The sequence below is a fragment of the Micropterus salmoides genome, unplaced genomic scaffold (genome assembly GCF_014851395.1).
Source record: "Micropterus salmoides isolate LMB-PRFRI ecotype aquatic unplaced genomic scaffold, ASM1485139v1 Ms_hic_scaffold_6, whole genome shotgun sequence".
Lineage (NCBI taxonomy): Eukaryota > Metazoa > Chordata > Actinopteri > Centrarchiformes > Centrarchidae > Micropterus > Micropterus salmoides.
Genome location: NW_024044348.1, coordinates 776,652 through 797,402, shown reverse-complemented (window position 1 = coordinate 797,402; position 20,751 = coordinate 776,652). Strand labels below are relative to the sequence as shown.

At 43.5% G+C, this 20,751-nt stretch overlaps 1 protein-coding gene across 1 annotated transcript; it reads right to left on the bottom strand.

Annotated features, from left to right (window-relative positions):
- Nucleotides 1–1,471: 1,471 nt before the first annotated feature.
- Nucleotides 1,472–17,396, bottom strand: LOC119890583 (LARGE xylosyl- and glucuronyltransferase 2-like). The gene is made up of 4 exons (XM_038701912.1): nucleotides 17,176–17,396; nucleotides 6,856–7,145; nucleotides 4,402–4,484; nucleotides 1,472–1,634 (listed from the first exon to the last, which is right to left on the bottom strand). The coding sequence occupies exons 1-4, from the start codon at nucleotides 17,273–17,275 to the stop codon at nucleotides 1,472–1,474; spliced, it is 636 nt and encodes a 211-aa protein (XP_038557840.1). The 5' UTR covers nucleotides 17,276–17,396.
- Nucleotides 17,397–20,751: the final 3,355 nt, after the last annotated feature.

Below are 20,751 nucleotides of genomic sequence, written 5' to 3'. Positions count from 1 at the left end.
GACTAATGGTGCGCTCAGGGATTGGATCAATGTCATATCCGTAAAAAAAACAAAACGGGAAACCCGACAAGGTTGGACAACAAGATGGCCGTGTTGTGTAGCAAAGTCGACATAGCCAGTTTTAGATCGTAGCAAGACGGCTATCGGGAACAGTAAGACTGAAGGCTGAAGGATTTTTGGGGGGGAATTAATCAACTAATTGTAATTTTATAGAGATATTGCGATTAAAATATGTGATTTCTTTAATTTAAGTTTTTTCTAAAGTCCAATATTCACTGCCAGTCTATTTTTGACTGAAGCGGCGTAAAGCAGCACAGAGCAGATGAACCGGGCAGGAAGTCTGACACAGAACGGCAGAGAGAATCCGGTCAATTTTCAAAATAAAACACCCTTTGCAGATTCCCGATCATACATCAACAATAAAAACAGTTAAAACAGACAAAAAAAACAATTTAACTACGTAGCCTTCTTAATCACAGTGCAAGCACTCATTACCAAGTCAATCAAATCTAAAACATGTCATCAAAATGCTCTTATTCTGAAATGCTCCCTGTGGATATGCAGCCGGTAGGACAAATAAACAACAAGTCAATGCGGAGACACTTCCTGCGGACACTGACGCCGCGCTGGGGACCTAACGAAGCCGTGGCGCAGCCGGAGTCGCTGGATTTAGACAGATAGAAAAAGGCCGCGACTGGTAACAACAGCTTGAAACGTCACCTCCTGTTCCGGCATGCCGGCTTTTCACACAGACATCTTTCCGCCTCCGTTACTACCAACATTCCCGGCGGATCAGATCGGACCCCTCTTTCCAGCGCAGCGAGCTGCCGTATTAGCGTAATAATCCCGGAAAACTGGGCAGCGTGAAAGCGCCTTGAGACATTCACGTAGTCTTTAATGTCCATCGGCCATATAGTAGAGTTTTACAGGGTGTGTAGAGACTGTATTACACATACTAAAGTGTCTAATATTCTATCCAAGCACATGAACACAACATCAGAAATATCAGACATGGTTTTATTATGTGGTGCTTCTTACTTTAATGTGAGAGATTTGGCTGTCAGTCTAAATCAAGGCTAAACTGAAGAGTGACCCTCCGCCACATCCTGAAATAACATCCAGTTAACACCTAAACAGTCCTCTGATCTCTGCTAATGTGGCATACCATGTGACAGGCGCATGAAAACCCAAGCTGGGACCTCCTGCTTTAGAATTGGTGGCGTGTCAGAACTGTGCAGTCTTTTGTATTGATGTCTCTCATCTTTGATGCTCTGTAAACCTGCTCCGAAGGAGATTTATAACACATTTAACTCGACTGTATCCTCACAACTGGCTGCTGCTTTGGAGCTGAGAGATTCTCCTTTGATATGGTAAATGTGGGACGTGATTTTGGCTCACCTTGTCCCAGCAGAGAGCAGGAAACGAGGATACGTAGAGGTGTGTGTGGACGAGGACCGACATGGCTTTGTTTTTAGACGAGGTGTGTGAGCGTTTCATGTCGTCCTCTTACCTTGAGTTCGTCTGCGTCGTAGAAGCTGACTTGCACAGACGGGACCATCCAGGACTGAAACAAAGAACTCAGGATGCGATTGGCCACTGTGTCGGTGATGAAATGAAAGTGAAGAGGATTTCTCCTGAGGAATTGAGAGGGAAAAAACGGGAGACGTCAAGGTCAAGAAGGTTCCTTCTGGGAGAGAAAGACTGTTATGCTAGTTCGGGTTTGGTTGCGGTCAAAATCTAAAACAAAGGGCGCCTACTGAAAGTTTAAAACACAAAATGAAAACTGTGTTTATGGCTATACTGTTTTATTTTCCTTTTCATTACCCGATTTGCCCCGAAAACACTCACATTTTCTAAAGAGGATCCAAATAAACAGATTTAACTGTGGTATTACTGTCAAAAAGCAAACCCTCCCACCCTGCAGTTTACAGCAAACAAGATTATGTCTCTCAAAGCAAGTAAAAATCAATATTCAAGCGTAGACTTATGATTTGTGCTCTTTTTTAATCATTACATTTATTCATTTATCTGACGCTTTTATCCAAAGCGACTTACAGCTGCTGTACGTGTCAGAGGTCGCACGCCTCTGGAGCAACGAAGTGTCTTGCTCAGGGACACAATGGTGGATGGGTCACGGTGGATTCGAACCCGGGTCTCTCACACCAAAGGTACATGTCTTATGGGGCGGCTGTGTGGAGCCGGTTGGCCGTTAAACGAAAGGTCGGCGGTTCAATCCCTGGCTGCCCCAGGCTGTATGTCGAAGTGTCCTTGGGCAAGATGCTGAACCCTGAATTGCCCCTGGCTGTTCCGCCAGTGTACGAATGTGAATGTTCGTTTCTGTCTGAGCACTTAGGCTCAGTGTATGAATGTGTGTGACTGGTGAATGCAGATGTAGTGTAAAAGCGCTTTGAGTGGTCGAAAAGACTAGAAAGGCGCTATACAAGTACGGAGCATTTACATTTATCCACTGCGCCATCACCACCCCACTCAATAATTTTAATTACCTCCTGGTTAAAGGATATTTCAGGTGATATTCTATCATTTATTTCCATTCTAGCAGACTTTATCTACTAACAAGTACTGTGTGTATCACAGCCTGGTGCATCTGCTCCATAGAGTAGTTGTTCTCCAAGTGGGGCTGGGGACCCCCTGGGGACCCCGAGAGGGTCCCCAGCAAAAAGGGGAATCATTTATTTTCATCCAAGTGACACAGTGACAGCATGTCTGACTGTTTCGAGCCTGTTTCTGTTATAAAACATCTACAATCTAAAATCTGATGGAGGACACTGGGACAGAAGATTATCAAACGGGGGTCCGTGGTCTAATTGTGTCAGTTTAGGGATGTGAAAGAGTTTGGGAGCCGCTGCCAAAGAGCTCCTCTGCTGCACCGGGTGACGGTTTCCTTCACCACCACAGACAGGAAGTCAGACACGTTGTTGTTATTCAGAACCGCCTACTAGAGACTACCAGCAACCGCAGTACGACTACATACTACCCTTCATAGTATGCAGTATGTTAAATGGATTTATTTTACAGTATGCTAGGCCAGGCTTAGCCAGTTTCCTGTTTAGGAAAGTGGAAGTAAACAATTGGAGGAATATAAATAAGCATTTTTTTCTGATTTAATCTCGTGTGAGGGGAACAAGGCTGCAGCCCAGCGGTAACGAGCTACCTGACTACCCATAAGAAGCCCACAACTCTTATTAAGCCTGCTAAGCTAATGTTTAGCAGCGTTAACCTCAGCGAGCTGTCAATAAGAAAACACGACATACAGAAGTTATATTTCTCGCCTCGGCCACCGCTGACGCAGCGATGCTGCCGTTCGCCATTTCAACACTGACCGCTTGTTGAGACCGCCTGATTATTTTAAATTAAGGTTTTTAAAAGTTGTTGTCACCGTTCTGGCACTCTGCATTGTGGGACAAGAGGTAGACTGGTCTGATGTATACTGGAGATCTTTTCACTACATACTACATTTAGGCCACATTAGTACGTGCTGCTAGTATTGTAGGCAGGTTTCAATACAGCCTCGGTCTTCTCATGAGATTTGCTCTCAATATCAAAGATATAGATGTCACCAGATTGATTCTATAAACACTTCAAGTTCACAGAAACTCGTCACATGTATTTTCACTCTTTATTGTAAGACCTTCCTGTAAACATGTTCAAGGCCAGAACAATGACCTAAAACCAGTATTTACCGGGGAGAGAGACGGACATGGACTTCAGCCCCACTGAGCGGAAAAACAATTTAGAGAGATAAAAATATCTCTAACACGGGGACAGTTAGACTCCCTGAAAGGTCTACAAGAAGAAGCACTCAAGAGTTTCATTTGCAATTAAAATACAGCTAAAAGGAACATCCAGGTCATTCTCAAACCAACAGCACATCAAATAGGCTCAAATATAGGAAAGAAAATTGATGTTTAGATCTTTAAAAGCATAAAAAGAAAGAAAAGCAGCACAACGAAGGGAGCAGAGCTGAATGAAGTCAGCAACAAAGCCCAGAACCCCCGTCAACCCCTCATACAAACTTATAACAGAAATACAGTAATTCATTCATTTTAAACTTTTCTTTTTTAAGATTGGAGGGAACGATGCTGGGACTAAGAGAGTTTGGGTTTTTCTTGAATTCACGTGCTTCAAAAAAGTAGATGTCATTAAAAAGTTTCATTTTTACTTTTCATTTCCAGAAACTTCCTATCTTAATGTCCCCCCCCCCTCCAAGTCTGCTACTACTCAAGGATTTTCAAGGCCTGTACAAATCTGAGTAAAAGCCACTTCAGCTTCAAATAAAGAAAAGTGGAGTCGAAACAAGGTTACAGATTCAGAGAGACGGGAAAGGTCTGAAATGAAAATTCAGCGTGTCACATTTTTCTGTTTGTGAATAAACTGACTCACCTGTGAAAGAGGACAGACTTCACCAGCGTGACCACGTCTCTGCTGGCGTTGTGACCGGCACAAACGCACGCTACGTGGATCAGCTGCGGAGACAGGAGACGTGGAGGGGTCAGTTTCAGAAAAGAGGCGGCCTGAAGCCATTTCACTTCACACGTCCACACTTTCACACTCTCTCTCTCCCCTTTTCTCCCGGCAGATTGTAATGACGACATGTGACCACAGCTATCTAACTCCACACCTTGTTGCGAATTTCTGCTTCAAAACAGAAGCTCTACTTTTTAAGTTTCTGAACAGTCACCTCTTTTTTTTGGAGATAGAAGCAGCTCACACCAGACATCTTCCCATAATCCAGGACATTCACAGAACTCTCTGATGTGAAATTTCATATTTAGTCTCTCATATGTGTATGATTTCACATCACCCGCTTTTGAGCAGAAAAGTCTTTGAAAAGTTGGAGCTCAAAGGCTGGAAAAGACATCAAAGAGTGTGTTCCCTCGGATTTTAGTCCCCGTCAACACTGTAATAGTCACCTGAGACTACCTTCGGGTATCGCAGTTCTGATGGTACACGTACAGTATCTCATAAAAGTGAGTACACCCCTCACATCTTTGTAAATATCTGATTTTATCTTTTTCTGAATTATAGTGTAACTTTGCAGTCCCCTCAAAGTAACACATCACACAGCTATTAATGTCTAAACTTCTGGCTGTTGCCAGTGGTTTAGACATTAATGTACTGAATTTGAGTACAAAATGTGTTATTTTGAGGGGACAGCAAATGTACACTGTTATACAAGCTGTACACTCACTACTTTTATTTAACCTTTATTTTACCAGGAAATAAATCCATTGAGATTTTTAATCTCTTTTACAAGGATGTCCTGGCCAAGATGTGAAACGGCACACAGTGCAAGGTGCTTTACAGTGTAGCAAAGTGTCATTTCTTCAGCGACGTCACATGAAAACATTTAATCAAATATTTACAAAAATGTGAGGGGTGGACTCACTTTTGTGAGATACTGTATATTATTTTCACTCCCATATGTAAATGCTGTACATTATATCAGGGGCGTGCAACGTAAACCCAGGTTGCAATATGGATTCTGGAATTGTCATTATATTATTATTTATTTCGTGGTTATCTGCTGCTCACTCGTGTGTTAAGAGGAAGGGGGGGGGGGGGGGGGGCGTTTTGGCAGGTGTATGGAGCTCGCAGGCAGGTGAAGCAGACGGCGTTTAGTGAACTCAGACTTCCAGACGACTCTCAAACGAAGGAATAAAGTCTTAGCTGCAGGATATACAGTATGCTGGAGCTTTCTGGATTACTGCAAGACATCCCTTTATCTGAAGTGACTGTGGTGAGATTGCGTGGGTTACCTCTGGGATTACTGAACTGCGGCGATTCGCCGTGCCGTCCACCTGGTAACACTATTTCTTTCCTTTAAGAGGGAATGTATTCCTCCTAACGGCTTTTGTTTCCGGTGTGAAATAATTAGATTTACACATCGTGATTAAAGCAACAAATGGTGTTTGTTTCACGAACGCACCATTTTTTATTAAGATTAGAGTTTATTTCTGTCGTGTTCGGCTTTTCTCTTCACGTTCTTTAAGTAAGGTGAATTCTTGCAACATCCTCCTGGCTGGTGAGGTGTGGTTGAGTGTAAACCTTCCTTTGAACAGTTTTCCACAAGACACTCGATGTCCAATCACCCTGCATCCAGCACAGAGGTTTATTTTTTTATTGCAGCCTTTAGTTTACTTAAATTTAGAATTTATTATTAGTAGTTATTTATTCTCCCTCCAGTTTGATGTGAAAACTGAAATATTATTGAAATATTATTTGATCTGACAGTCAGTTGTTGATGCAACTACAGGTTATGGTATGAATAATGTATAATATATAATAATAACGCAAGTTAGTGGTCACGATGATCCGGAGCTTTGCTTCAGTTAAAATTCAAAGAGGTCCAGTTAGAGAAAAGTTCCTGAATACCCCTGATCTAGCGTATAACATGAATCGTGCCGTACGCTGCCAACACCAGTGTGTTCTTCACAGAGGAAGTTTCAGAGATGCACAAATCCTCTGGGAACCCTGAGTAACGGAACTGAATATCATATAAATCCAGATACTCCCTGAGATACTTCCGTCAGGCAGAACAGCAGAGTAAATGAAGTAAATATAGTAATAGAAGGAGCTAGTGTTGGAAAAGATGTGTTTCTGATGGAGTGTTCTAAATCACTGGTACATTAAACTCCTGGTAACCCCAGAAGCTGACGCCCCATGTGTGACTGAACTGAAACTGACCTAACTGGGCAGGGGGGATCTTTGATGTGGATTCTGATGTAACCAGTTTTGGCATGTTAATGTTATTACAAGCGGTAAAACTCGCCTGATCGCCGCCTTGTCTTTTATTTTGGTCTAACAGGTGAACAGCTGGGTGTTGTGTTTCCTGACCTCACACTTCTGGACGGTGGGCGATCGGGGACACTCCGTGTGGTTGTTCTTCTCCTCTGCCGTGTTGTCCCCGTCCTCGGGCCCCGTGTCCGCGGAGGCTCCCCACTGCTGGTTGCCATAGTTGCCGTCCGGCGGCTGGGCGGCGGTGCCTTGCGATTGGCTGAGCTGCAACCGGATCTGGCGGTTCTCTTCCTCCACCTCTCGAACCCGCGACTCGAGGACGGCTCGCTCCAGGACTCGGGCTGCCGGTGTGTCGGCCAGACAGGGAGCCAGCAGGAGGGAGCGACCATCTGTGGAGGGAGACGCAGAGAGATTCAGACGGGTCTGTAACCCTCCTCAAAGATTAAAGCTCGTGTTTCTATGCTGTGTTCGGCTTACATTTTGTCATGATGCAAAGTGCAATAAACAGTTAAACCTTGATTTGTTTTACAAGGACCTGTTGTTGTAAAAACAGCTTTGTTATTAGTTTTCTTAGCCAAATCTCAAACTTGTCCTACAGTGCGACTGTCTCAGGCATGGTTCAATAAATCACAACCTTTATGAAATAAAATGACACATAAAAACCTCAGGCATAATGTCTATTTTAGTAAATGGCAATCATTTATTTCATCCATGTATTTCTAAAAGCGTAGGAGCTTGATACATTTTGTCCTCTGGTGTGACACCATATCTAAATTTGAATTGGACAATTTAACGGACAACCTTATTTGGTTGAAAGACCCATTTAAAGTTAATGGTACTGAAGCCCCCTGTGAAGCCCACGATGTGGTGAGTTTTTGTCTCAATTGTTCAAATATTTAACTTTTTCCAAACCACTATAAAATTGTTTTTTGTACTTTGGTGTAACAGCCCTAAATTATATTCTAACTGCTAATGACAGGTTAGCTATGTATAGCATGTTCAAAACTGGCACAAAAAGGTTGAAACATCCTCTGGTACGACAAAAATGTCACAAGAGGACAAATTCTCTTTAATTAATAATTCAAATGACGTTTTAAGATTTGTTTAACTCCTTTGTGTTCTTTTTAGGTCAATTTTTAGTGTTTTTAAATGCAAAAATTACAGTAAGAAAGATATTTTCAGCTGTTTTTGCAGGAAAGTTGTACGGTTATAAAGTGTCCTGGAAATACGTCTGAAACGGGACACTTATCTCTAATGTGTATTTTTAGCCACACGGCTCATGAGAAGGAAAACCACTGAAACATCTACACAACAGTTGGATTGTGATGAAGAGTTCAGACCTTCATGTTGCCCTCAGGATGAACTGTACGAACTTAGGTGATCCTAATTAATGTGTCCAACACTTTGGTTTATGATCAAATACCTGCAGAACTAATGACATTCCCATCAGCCGCTGCTGTACACTGTGTTTACTGCTAATTATCTAATGTAACCCAAACAGTATATGATCTATAATCAGTGATGTAATATTATAATCTGCAAAGTAAATACATCAGTCAGATAAATGTGCAATATTTGCCACTTGTAATAAGACCAGAACCTCGAAACTGTGCACCTCCATATAAGATCCATGAAGACACTGAACCAGAAAAGGAAAGTGAGACGTTTTCACAAAAGGCAATTTGAGTATTTACAGTTATATTTGAGCATATTGAGGATGGCAGCTGCTAAGAGACTCTCTGTCTTCTGTTACTCAAAACCTTCAAGCTGACAGGAAGTCTAAACCTGAACTCCAGCTTCAAATCGTCTCTTCACAAACCCCGAGGTGACACCACAGACGCCGTGGGTTTGTAGTTGATGGTTCAAACACGCAGAGGGTTTGCGAGCGACATGTTCTCGTGAGTCTCACACTTGAAAATTGGCTCATCACACTTGTTCTCCATCTTCCTCCACTTGCCTCCAGCCCTCGCTCTTTCCTGACAGACTGGGGTGTGAACATTCCCAGAGTGCCTCAGGGTGGGATGTGTATGTTTTGCTGCTAAAGACGTAAGTGGAAGTAAAAATATGAGTGCTAGCAGAGATGCCTTTGCTTTGAATAAATAACGGTCTTTTTCTAATTAAAAACTGTAATTGATTGAAGTTGACCAACATTTAATTATAAAGAGAATCTTCTCAACTCAGACAGACTCTTGGAGTTATAACATCAGAAAAACAAAAAGGTAGCCGGTCGTTTCACTGAACTGAAGCAGACAAATTACCAGAAAACACTCAGGAGACCCGACAGGAGACTCAAATTTATGTAAAACCTCTGCTGACATTGTCCATCCATGTTTCAGTCATGTGCACATTTGGATACTTCATTGCCTTCCAGCTACAGCAGCATTTGGCAAAGTAAACTTCATGGCAGTGGCGTCGCATGTGGATGCAGCGGCCGGTAGCGCCTTTAAACGCCACTACACTTTGTCTGAATTGCCATTATTGCTGAAAATTTATTGAATGATTGACTGGATTCGATAAAACGGGCTGAGCTATAATTGTTTCTATAGTTCTGTGACTCCTGTATGGCAGCTTTGCATAATTCAAAGTTCAAAAAAGTATTTTCTATCTTATACTGGCCCTCATTTCAGCATCTGTCTGAAACAAGCTGTTTATGCTTCTGTTTGTTTGAGACCCCCCCACTCCAGAGCCCGCTGTCTTCTGATTGGCCATCGTCTAAAGCTGATGATACACAGATCAACTTTTAAAGCAATAGTACTGGGCAATGTAAAGATTACCACCGTAATCCCCTTCCCCCACCACATTGGACTTGCCACCAGCAAGATTGCCCAGCAACATTGCTCAAAAAGTTGCCCCGTGTATCATCAGCTTAATGCGTTTACCAGGTTGCCGCAGGGATAGGTCTGCATGTTCCTTTGTGGGCGTGGCCAGCATTCTCTGCCTGGAGCAAATGACCATATTTGGAAATCTGGCTCAGAATGACATCATACTGAGCCATTAGTAGAAAAAACAGAACTGGGGGATAGCTGAGGTTTATGATCACAGGGATTTCTTTTTAGTACTTTTACCTCATCATTTGAAACTTTGGTCATGTTTAATACGAACATCTGACATCGTAACATTGTGGAAAAGCATAATATGTCTCCTTTAAATCGACAGGAACAGGAGATATTCACTATGGCAACGGAGCCTGCTCACGTAGATGCAGCTGCTCCTCCAAACGGCGCAGCATTTGTGTTTTTCGTCAGTTTTTTTATTGCTGAAACAATGACCTAGCCATTTAAGCACGGACGACGATCGATTTTCAAAATGCAAATAGGAAATCCATGTCTGATCCTAGTACTTTGTCACCCTATGCATGCTACACACCTCTGCGAAGCTAGGAGGCTCAGCTAGCATCTCAAACCGGCCGTTTTTATCCACACCAAAACACACATTAAACATCAAGCATCTAAATGAGCTTGTATCACAACATAAATCGCTCTGTAATCACTGTAGACATGGCTGCATTTACTGCCTTGTAGATCTCTCATCCTACACCTCAGCTCCAACTCCCATCAGCTGTAACTCAGATCACTCAAATCACCAAACTCAGACTTATTAGCCAACAACAAACGCACAGATATACATTCACAGTTACAACCGCTGACTTGCTTTTGCCCTTTTCGCTGTCTTCAGTCCAAAAACAGCTGTTTGTGTGTAAAGAGATCGCTGCTGCAGCTATCTTAGTATTGCGCAATAGCTGCTCTTAGGTTGAAGTGTTGCTTTGGACACCCAATATACCAAACGATATGTCTCTTCAATACGGAGAGAACGAGCCCACTTACAGGATGTTCTGTTGTCAAGGTGTGGGTCAGTAAAACATGGGTGTGCTTTTGGTCACAGGAATGTTGATCAAAATATTCACTGTTTTTAATCAATATTTCGATGTTTTGGAAGCTTTCTGTTATTTGGAACATGGTTGTATGGACAGAAACAGTGTTTTGAAGAAAACTCCCAATTAAAGTGAACATATAAACAGTAAATATGGCTAAAACATGAACATTCGCCTGGTATATTCTGAAATATTGTGTAATAACCGTTGTATATTAGTTTATTTTCATCAAATGCATCGTTACAGTTATAGTTACAGGTGCATTATATTGAGCTGGATGATGGTTTTGATGGTGATATTGCTATTAAAATACACTTTATACCAGACGAGGATGAAAATATATTTTCCTTTATTGCATCTCCATTTACTCTAACAGAAAAATAAATACGTTCATTTAGGTTCAGTTGATCTTCTGACCAGAATTATGCATCCAGGCCTAATGGTTGAGGAGTTATTACAGATTCATTTTGGGTATGTTATTTTAGGTTTTAGTTTTCAAGTGGCTAGAGAGGATCCGCCCGGCCAGGTCAACTGGACCAGAGAGTCGGGATCGGAGCCATGCTGACCGAGCTTGGACTTAAAGGTCCCGTCTAGACAAAATGGGACAATGAGACTGTTGTGCCCACACATCTTTACAGACACCTGCTCCATCACCAGCACTCGGCAGGCGATCCGCCTGCCGGAGTCTTGTGTCCGAGTACAAGACTCCGGCAAGATGAGCGGAGGTGGATTAGATCAGTGATGCTTGGTGCTCAAGATGATCCTCAGATGATCACATAAATAGTCTGACAAAGTCAAAATATGCTCTGAAGAATTATTATAATAAAGATTGTATATTTTATTTTACATGTTACCATATTCTAAGTTCTGTGTGTAGCTTGAAGGGACTACAAAGGTTTTTTTTCCTTGTGCTGTGTAATGATAAATAAACTACCTCGACACCTTGATTCAAGTGGTTTAATATAAACCATATTGTTTCATCTATGATTAGATATTTCTATAATAACCATGTATGACGGTGTGAACCTGCAGAGAATCAGGACCTCAGTCTGCAGCTCCCGTCGCCTTTTTAGAGCTTTATACTGAGTTTCAGCTCATTGTTTATCTGCCTGCCTGCAACTTTACTGGTTTTTGGCGAAAGCCACCGTACACAGCGGGTGGAGAACCCAAAACAGAGCTAACCGAAAGAAGACTGGACTCACATTCATCAGGGGACACAAAGTTACTGCCCCCAAGTGGCCAAACAAAAAGCAGTTATTGCAGGTTTAAAGTTGTCCGCCTTAATTTTACAACAAACAAACCCGCAGAGAAAGGTAACTTAGAAACAAACTGAGGGACATGTTTTACTTTTGCTGTGATGCTCGAGGCTCCTGCGTCACCCGCTGAGTTCATTTCCTTCAATCTTTCTTTAAATAGTCACAGCCACCAAAAACAGAGCAGTCATTTGTTTGTCCTCTCCTCATTTTAACCGAAGACTCTGTTCATCGCGACGGAGAGCGAGGGTGAAAAAAAACCACAAAGCTCAGGTGTTTTTAAATACGAGTTTTCCTGTGAATTTTTATTTTACAATATTTAGATCTGCCAGGAGTTTAATGCATCCCTCTCCCTCTCTCGATAAAGTATACGTCTGGTAATATTCTAGACTTCTCTCAGCCTGATGTGCCTTCTGTCTGAGCTCCATTGTGGTCCAGAATCTATTAAACCATCAGTGAGCCTCGCTGCTGCGCTGGCTCACATGTTCCTTCATCACCATGAACTCACACACACTAGATCTGTACATGCAAACTCAGAGGGGACAAACAGGACGACGTGTTTATGGCACAACACCCGGCCACTCTGGGCCTCACCGCCTAAACCTTATAATGGCAACCCCCTTCATATGACCTGAGAATCATTTCTGCATGTCAGATCTACACGATTCACGTGAATCACACATGCTATTTTCACCGAAAAGCGACTACTTTGCATGTATGTGGAGCACCACGTTGTGGATTCATCCGCCGCAGAAAATAGTCCAACAATTTCCTCTTTTGTTTGCTAATAACTACAGTTAGCCTCCAACTCTCTCTTCATCCATCCCGCTGTGTTTCTGGTCTCCTCCTCCTCCTCCTCCTCCTCCTCCTCCCCCCAGACTCTCCTCCTCCTCCTCCCCCTCCCCCCAGGCTCTCCTCCTCCTCCTCCTCCCCCCAGGCTCTCCTCCTCCTCCTCCTCCCCCCAGACTCTCCTCCTCCTCTAATCATTGCTCATTGTATTTTTTCCCTATCCTTACACTCCTCCCAGACTCTTCTCCTCCTCCTCCTCCTCCTCCTCCTCCTCCTCCTCCTCCTCCCCCAGACTCTCCTCCTCCTCCTCCCCCTCCCCCCAGACTCTCCTCCTCCCCCCAGCTCTCCTCCTCCTCCTCCTCCCCCCAGGCTCTCCTCCTCCTCCTCCTCCCCCAGGCTCTCCTCCTCCTCCTCCTCCCCCAGGCTCTCCTCCTCCTCCTCTAATCATTGCTCATTGTATTTTTTCCACACACTACACTCCTCCCAGACTCTTCTCCTCCTCCTCCTCCCAGACTCTCCTCCTCCTCCTCCTCCTCTCCCCAGACTCTCTCCTCCTCCTCCCCCTCCCCCCAGACTCTCCTCCTCCTCCTCCCCCCAGGCTCTCCTCTCCTCCTCCTCCTCCCCCCAGGCTCTCCTCCTCCTCCTCCCCCCAGGCTCTCCTCCTCCTCCTCCCCCCCCAGGCTCTCCTCCTCCTCCTCTAATCATTGCTCATTGTATTTTTTCCACACACTTACACTCCTCCTTCCTCCATCTCCTCTTTCCCCCCTCACCTCGTCTTCTTACTTTCCTTCTCTCTCTGTCGTTCACCATCTCTTTCTTCTCACCCTGATCTCCCCTTTCCTCACCTCCTCCTCCCAGACTCTCCTCCTCCTCCTCCTCCTCCTCCTCCTCCCACTCTCCTCCTCCTCCTCCTCCTCCTCCTCTTCCCAGACTCTCCTCCTCCTCCTCTAATCATTGCTCATTGTATTTTCTCCATATCCTTACACTCCTCCTTCCTCCTCCCAGACTCTCCTCCTCCTCCTCCTCCTCCTCCTCCTCCCAGACTCTCCTCCTCCTCCCAGACTCTCCTCCTCCTCCCAGACTCTCCTCCTCCTCCTCCTCTAATCATTGCTCATTGTATTTTTTTCCACACACTTACACTCCTCCTTCCTCCTCCTCCTCCTCCCAGACTCTCCTCCTCCTCCTCCAGACTCTCCTCCTCCTCCTCTAATCATTGCTCATTGTATTTTTTCCCCACACTTACACTCCTCCTCCCTCCATCTCCTCTTTCCCCCTCACCTCGTCTTCTTACTTTCCTTCTCTCTCTGTCGTTCACCATCTCTTTCTTCTCACCCCTGATCTCCCCTTTCCTCACCTTCTCCTCTCTTGTTCTCCCTCTAACCCCTTGGGAGCAGCAGCTGGCCCACAGCTGAAGTGAGGCATGCTGGGAATGTTCACACCCTCTTCTGAGAGCAAAAGGAAACGACAGCGACGAGGAAGGAAGTAGGAAGGTAGTAGATGCTTTTTATCATTTGTGTAATCGGACAGTGGACAAAGTAGAAAACAAAAAGTATAAAAGCACCTATTAAACTGGAGAATGTGTGTTTTTATATTGATTACTGTTACAGATGCATTAACAGAAAAGATTAATCTTATAGATAACTTTAGATTAGCTGTCAGATGAACGTAGTGGAGAGAAAAGTAAAATATTTCCTTCTGTTATGTAGTGAAGTAGAAGCAGCATTAAAATATTCAAGGTTTAAGTACTTCAGAATTGTGCTTGTGTAAATGTCGTTACCTTTGTTACAGTGTGTGTAATTAATAGTGTTTTTTCACATTCTGAATAGTATAATTTACTACAATTATACTATTAGAAACTGTAAAACCTGCTTCGGCAAAACTGGATTGACTACAGTCCAGGACAAAAAAGCAACTCTGAAGGGAGAGCGAGACAGAGAGCGAGAGAGACGAGGAGTCGAGGAAACTAGAGCTGAGGCCACCAAAATCTGATCTGCAGTCAGACGACGCTGGTTATTTCTGAAGTGTTGCTGCTCAGATGTTCTCCTAAAGCTCACTCCACCACAGATCCATGCAGCGTGTCGACTCAGCGGCCATCCACGTTAGAGCGAGAGAGAGAGCGAGAGAGGTTTCCCACCACGAGTCCCTCAAAGTGTACTGTACTTACCAGAAACTGCGTTAGTGTTTGTGCGATATCTCAGAAGAACATACGCAGCCTTAAGTCACGCTGTGCTCCACCACAACAAGTAAGTGTGATTACTGGGCCTTTAAATTCAAACATTTGAAGAATCCACTCTTTAAGAAAACTCCTGCAGGGCACGACAGACGGGACTCCAGTGTGATGGAAGGGCTACGACATGATGTCGTCACTAGTGGGATGGCAATTAGGAGATAATTATCGTATATTTCAGGACCTGACAGTTAACCTCGCAAGTTTATTTACTGACTGTTACGCCACAGCATGAGAAGTGTTCTTCTGCTCGCCTTAAAGATGCCTGCACTCCACCGGTAAGCCCCAAAAGAGAGAATAAACAAGAGTAGGGGGTCATGTGTGTGCGTGTTTAACCGTTACGTCTTAGGTTGGAGTCGGCGCCCTTGTTGCACATCAGTCTCCGTCACCACGGAAATCAATAAAACCACCACAGGGTGCACATGGATCAGGAGAATTCATGCATTAATAAGACACAAATCCATTTTAGGTGATAATGTTTCAGAATCACAGCCGCTTAAATATTAATTTCGCCTGGTCACGTACAGCAGAATGTGTTCACACAGGGATGGCAGATGGAACCACGCGCTTCATAGTTTATTTTGCCGCAATTTCAGAAATCCCCTTCAAATGTTATGGAAACGGAGCCGATCACAGCGTTGTGGTCCGTCCTGCGTTTGCAATGGACATACTGTAGGAAGGCAGAGACATGAGGCTTAAAGTACAAACAATCGCTTTCAGTCTCAACTTTTAAGTCAACATTGACGAGAAGTCCTGAACAGAAAAATGGAGATTTGAACATCTACAGTTCCGGTTTCGCTAACTGCCGTTTCCGGAGGTCACGACTGAGCTTTCAATCTCAGCATTTGATGATGTTAAAACCACAGACGCTCTCAGCTATGCTTAGGTGCTCTGCCGGCAGGAACACCCGCGTTTCATGACAATGTGGTCAAGAGTTGCCGTGAAACCCGTTCTCACTCCCGAGTCGTCACATACGGACACGCGGTCAAGACCCCTTGGCGTCGGCTTGCAAAGCATTAGGAAGCCCTTTAGTGCATGACAGCTAAAAGTAGGATTGCTATGTCAATAACAGAAAAGTCAGAGTGAGGAGGTGGGTCAAAAACCGGACTTTCATCCAGGAGACCAGCGTTTGTTTCCCGCGTGAAACCAAAAGTCAACATTGATCGTTATCAGTGACGTTACGGTTACCTGACTTATTTTAACCCAAAGCCTGATCTTTCACAACGTTAACCACTAGTTTTATTTTGAAATAACCGGATGTTGCATAGTTATTATTGCCAACTTGACCGCTGAGCCCTTCATGTGCAGAAGCGACGGTTAAAGCCTAGCTCACAATACACAAGTTTTTTGCCAGATTAGCCGCTCGGCGACCGTCAGGCTGTGATCAGGGGTAAATCGGCGATCGATCGGCGGCCGCCAGTCGTGTGTGAACTACTCAGCGACGCATCAAAATGCTGACGCCAGCCAGATATCTAGCATGCAAATATCCTTTGTATTTAGAATGTTTCTGTATAATAACAAACAACAGCTGTTTCATGTGTTGCGTCATTTCCTGTTTCACAGGTTTGCTTGACTAAACGTGGTTTGGAGACCAGCGTTGGGTGACACAGCCGCTGTCAGCTCGTGTACGACTTCAAGACTCCCGTCAACACTGACAGCCGTGTAGTCTGCACGAACCTTACGTGTACTCAGGACATTAAAAAGCGACGCCGAAGGATCTTGACCAATAATAAGACAAAAGCAACTTGTAACCAGTACAGTACTTGTAAACTGAGCTCAGGCTGCTGTGCCTGTGACTTTCCGACCGGCCTGTATCAATCTGTGTGTTATAAAACGCTTTTCCAGGAAACAGCTCGGCAGCATTCTCTGAATTGACCTCGGCTGCTGTGATCCAACAAAAGCGCTGACTGCGGCTCGCTGATGCGGCCTTGGTGGCTCATTGGGATGTCGAAATGAAAAATCAAACCGAACAGAAAATAAAGTCCGTGTTTAAAAATTGAACTTAATAGTCGGATCGAAGAGAAATTGAGCTGAGTTGCAAAAAAAAAGAAAAAGAAAAAATGTTTCATAATTGATGTTTTCTGTTCTCGCTGGTTGGATTCCCCAAACCACAGCTCCACTCTTTCATTATAAATCAGCTTTTCAAAGCCAGTCTCCATGAAAATTACAGTGAGGATTCTCGGATTGTACTGAGTAATGAGAAAATGCCTGGCAGAACTCAATTTGGGTCAATTTCCACGTTAATACGCAGGTATATCTTTAAATGTGCTCGTACTCACTCTCCAAGTTTCCAGCCAGCAGGTAGAGCCAGGTGAGCAGGACGATGGCCGTGAGAGACGCCACCAGCAGCTTCAGGCGTCCGCGGCACAGCAGGTTCATGATGGGATGGCGGCGCTGAGGGCTCTGAGGGTCGGGGGGAGGAGGGGTGTTCAGGTAGGGCTCAGTCCTTCGTCGGTTCCCTGCAGCATCCTTTCATCTGAAGACAAAGGGATAAAGAGTCAAAAGACCTGACAACTAAAATCACTGCACAAATATCCAAAAATATCGTCCTAAAAGTTTTTGTTTTTTTTTCTCCTGCCAAAAATGTATCAATGCAGCTTTAATTGAACACGAACGTCTGAAAAGTGAAGCCTTAAACCTGCGTCCTCTCCAGCAGCCAGCAGGGGGCGACTCCAGCGGCTGCAGAAAGAAAATGTTTCTACTTGTCAGCTGATTTATTCCCTCAGTAAACACTTTCCTGATGAGTTTCTGGTCTCAGTCGCTAGTTTCAAGTCTTCTTCAACACAGCATGATGTTCATTTAGTAAATTATGGTCCCATTTAGAGGAACAGAGACCAGGAAGCAGGGGGGGCTTTAGGGCGGGGCTACAAGCTCATTGACAAGTCACTACCACTCCAACCTGTCAATCAGGATCGAGATGAATCGTATCCACCACACTGTAACTAACCATGAACTTGTTTTGGGGGTGTGGTCGGTGTCAGGTCCCTTTTCACAGTCCATGAATGTTAATTGGAACATTTTAGTTACCTAAAAATGTCTTGTTCAGGGTTCGGTTTTACTAAAATACACTCCAAGGAGTCGGCTAGACAAGATAATATCACTTTTAAACGAGGATTACGGCTGCACCTTGCTAACCAAGCTAGCTAGCTCCACCCTCTCATCCAAAAATGGTCAGATCTGCTTCCAAAAACCCAAGATGACGACGGCCAAAATGCCAAACTCGAGGCATCGAAACAGTAGTCCACAGACCAAAGAGTGACATCACGGTAGCTATGTCTATGCTTTCATCGCCATGTAAAGGGACAATAATAAAAACAACTTTGTTTTTTGTCCACTCGAGGGAGTTTTTGATCTGATTGCGTAAAATATAAAGTCAAAGTTTTTTCATTGTTTTATTAATTGTTCCTTTATTATTATTTTTTTTAAACTTCACATTTGATACTGATTGTATAGTTGTTTATTTTATCTATTAATACACACACACACACACACACACACACTATATATATATATACATATATTTTAAAACAAACAATTTTACTGTTGAATTTACTTTATTTTTTAATATTTTGTTTTTTAAATTATTAATATTGTAGTTTTTTTAACGTACAAACACTTTTTTATTTAATGAACTGTATAAAATGAATTGTTCTTTTGTTAGTTATTTATTTGTGACTTTGGCAATCTTGTTTTACATTCATGCCAATTTTGCATTGTAGTGTTTCAACTGCTAACCAGGCCAAACTTTAAGCGACACCACCGCCAAGACCCAACCTAGCACAATTAAGCAATAAGTCCTCAGTAGCACAGGACATCACACACCCACTCAATCACTCTCTTGCCCTGCTGCTGTAGGAGCGCAGGTACAGAGCACTGAGGTGCAGGAGGGCCGGCTTTGGGAAAAGCCTGAACCCCGCAGCCATAAATAACAGGCCTCGCTGAGCCGGCCTGAGAGCGTACTGTTGTTCCTGGATGTTGTGACTGTGTGCCGGTGGTGTCCGATGTGTACAGTGCTGTGAAAATGAATTTCCTCTCGGGGACAATAAAGTCTAAATGACCAGTTGATACAGTTCAGTTTGCATCTAGTGAAAATGTAATGAAGTACAGTCTCTGTGTCTTCAGGCTGGGAGTCGTGAGATCAAATGATCCTAAACTGTTTCAGTCTAATGAGGCTGAACTGAAAGAGGGGGATCAATAAGTGTCACATTTGTAACATGGAAAACCTGAAAAGGGGAAAATCCCAAACAGACTTCTAAACCCTCCCACCGCCAGTCCGTCTCTGTCTGAGCTGGCCTCCCTCGGCGAGCCGAGTCTGGTACGAGCGGGAGGTCTGCCTTTGTTTTACAATGCGATTCATTAATCCCACTTTAATTAGACAGAAGCCTGAAGGAAACCAGACCAGAGGCCGCCGCCGAGAGAAAACAGCAGTGAGAGGGAAACTTAAAGCTGAGTGAACAAGTTTCATCTGGTTTCTCGCAGCCTTTCATCATTAATCTTGAACACATTCTCCCCCCCAACAAACGCCATGTTCACCACCCGATACGTTCATGATGCAGCCACGTTTTTATGGGGGTCAATTTAGTGTGATTGAAATAAAGTTGATAAATTACATATTTGTAATATTTGTTTTTGATCAACCAGAGAAGTCATCCTGTCACGTCCGAATCATTTAGTTACCTTTAAGATTCAGAGTTCACGTGATCCAACATTGCGGTCTGTCAGCTGTCTTTGTTCTAATTTGACAAAATAAAAAGATTTAGAAACATTTCTCAGAGTCAGCAATTTTCTGGGAACTTTCATGGGAAAAAAAACAAAAAAAACTTTTTACAGTGAAAATAGAGATGCAAAAAAGATTTCTAAGACAGTTGTTAGAGTTTAATTAGTCCTTTAAAGTTATTTCAAGAAAGTAAAAATTAAATCATTCTTAATTTAATATTGGAAATGTTGATATACTTCAAATGTCACATGTTCAGCTGACATGCTGCGCAACAAAAGACAGTTAGTTAGATTTAATTAAGTGGGAATGTCCAAACTGAACTCTACCCACAGTATTTCACTTTTAATTGGTACCAGATTATGTTTATTTTCTTTAAACTTTAAACTATGCTATTTATGAATCACTGTAAAATAGAGCATTTTCTACATTAGTAGGGTTTTAGAAACGTTTCGATGAAAAAGGACACAAAGGGACGAATATCACATGTTCAAAGGATTTGTTTTTTTAAATGTTTTTGTTTTAAGACAAAACCCTTTTACTGACTGGCCTTGTGTATTCGGGAGATACTTCAGATGACGAGTTATTTCTAAGAGCAGTTTTGGAGGACACAGCAAAGTGCTGATAACTCTGGTGGAAAACAGCAAGATGAGAAAGGGACCGAACACAGCCGGCCTTCAGAGTTTAAATAAAACATCTCCAACGAAGCAGACCGCAGTCAGGAGGACGGCCTCGGCTTTCTGTCTCTCTGGCTCAAAACAATTCAAACTGAATAAAGTACACAACAGAGCTGCTGACTTTAAAGACGTGTCAGTCATCAGCTGCAGGATGAATGTGAGCGTGCATCTCCTTAATAAGTTCCCACAGCACTGTGTTTACGCCGAGGACACGGTCTCTGGCAGTTTCCTGTCCTCCGCAGCTGATTCAGCTTCACGTTAAAACACAGAAGCTTCCTCTGCAGCGCCAAAGGTGACCTCTTACTCGGTTCAACTGAACCATGGGAACAGCTGAAATAAAAAAAGTTTCATCATCAGCGTCTGATGTTTGATGGACTCCTAGAGTCCGTTGTGTATATTGATGGTCCTGTTATCCAAGACTCTTTGACCTCCCTTTAAAGCCCCCGACATACTTGCTTTTTAAC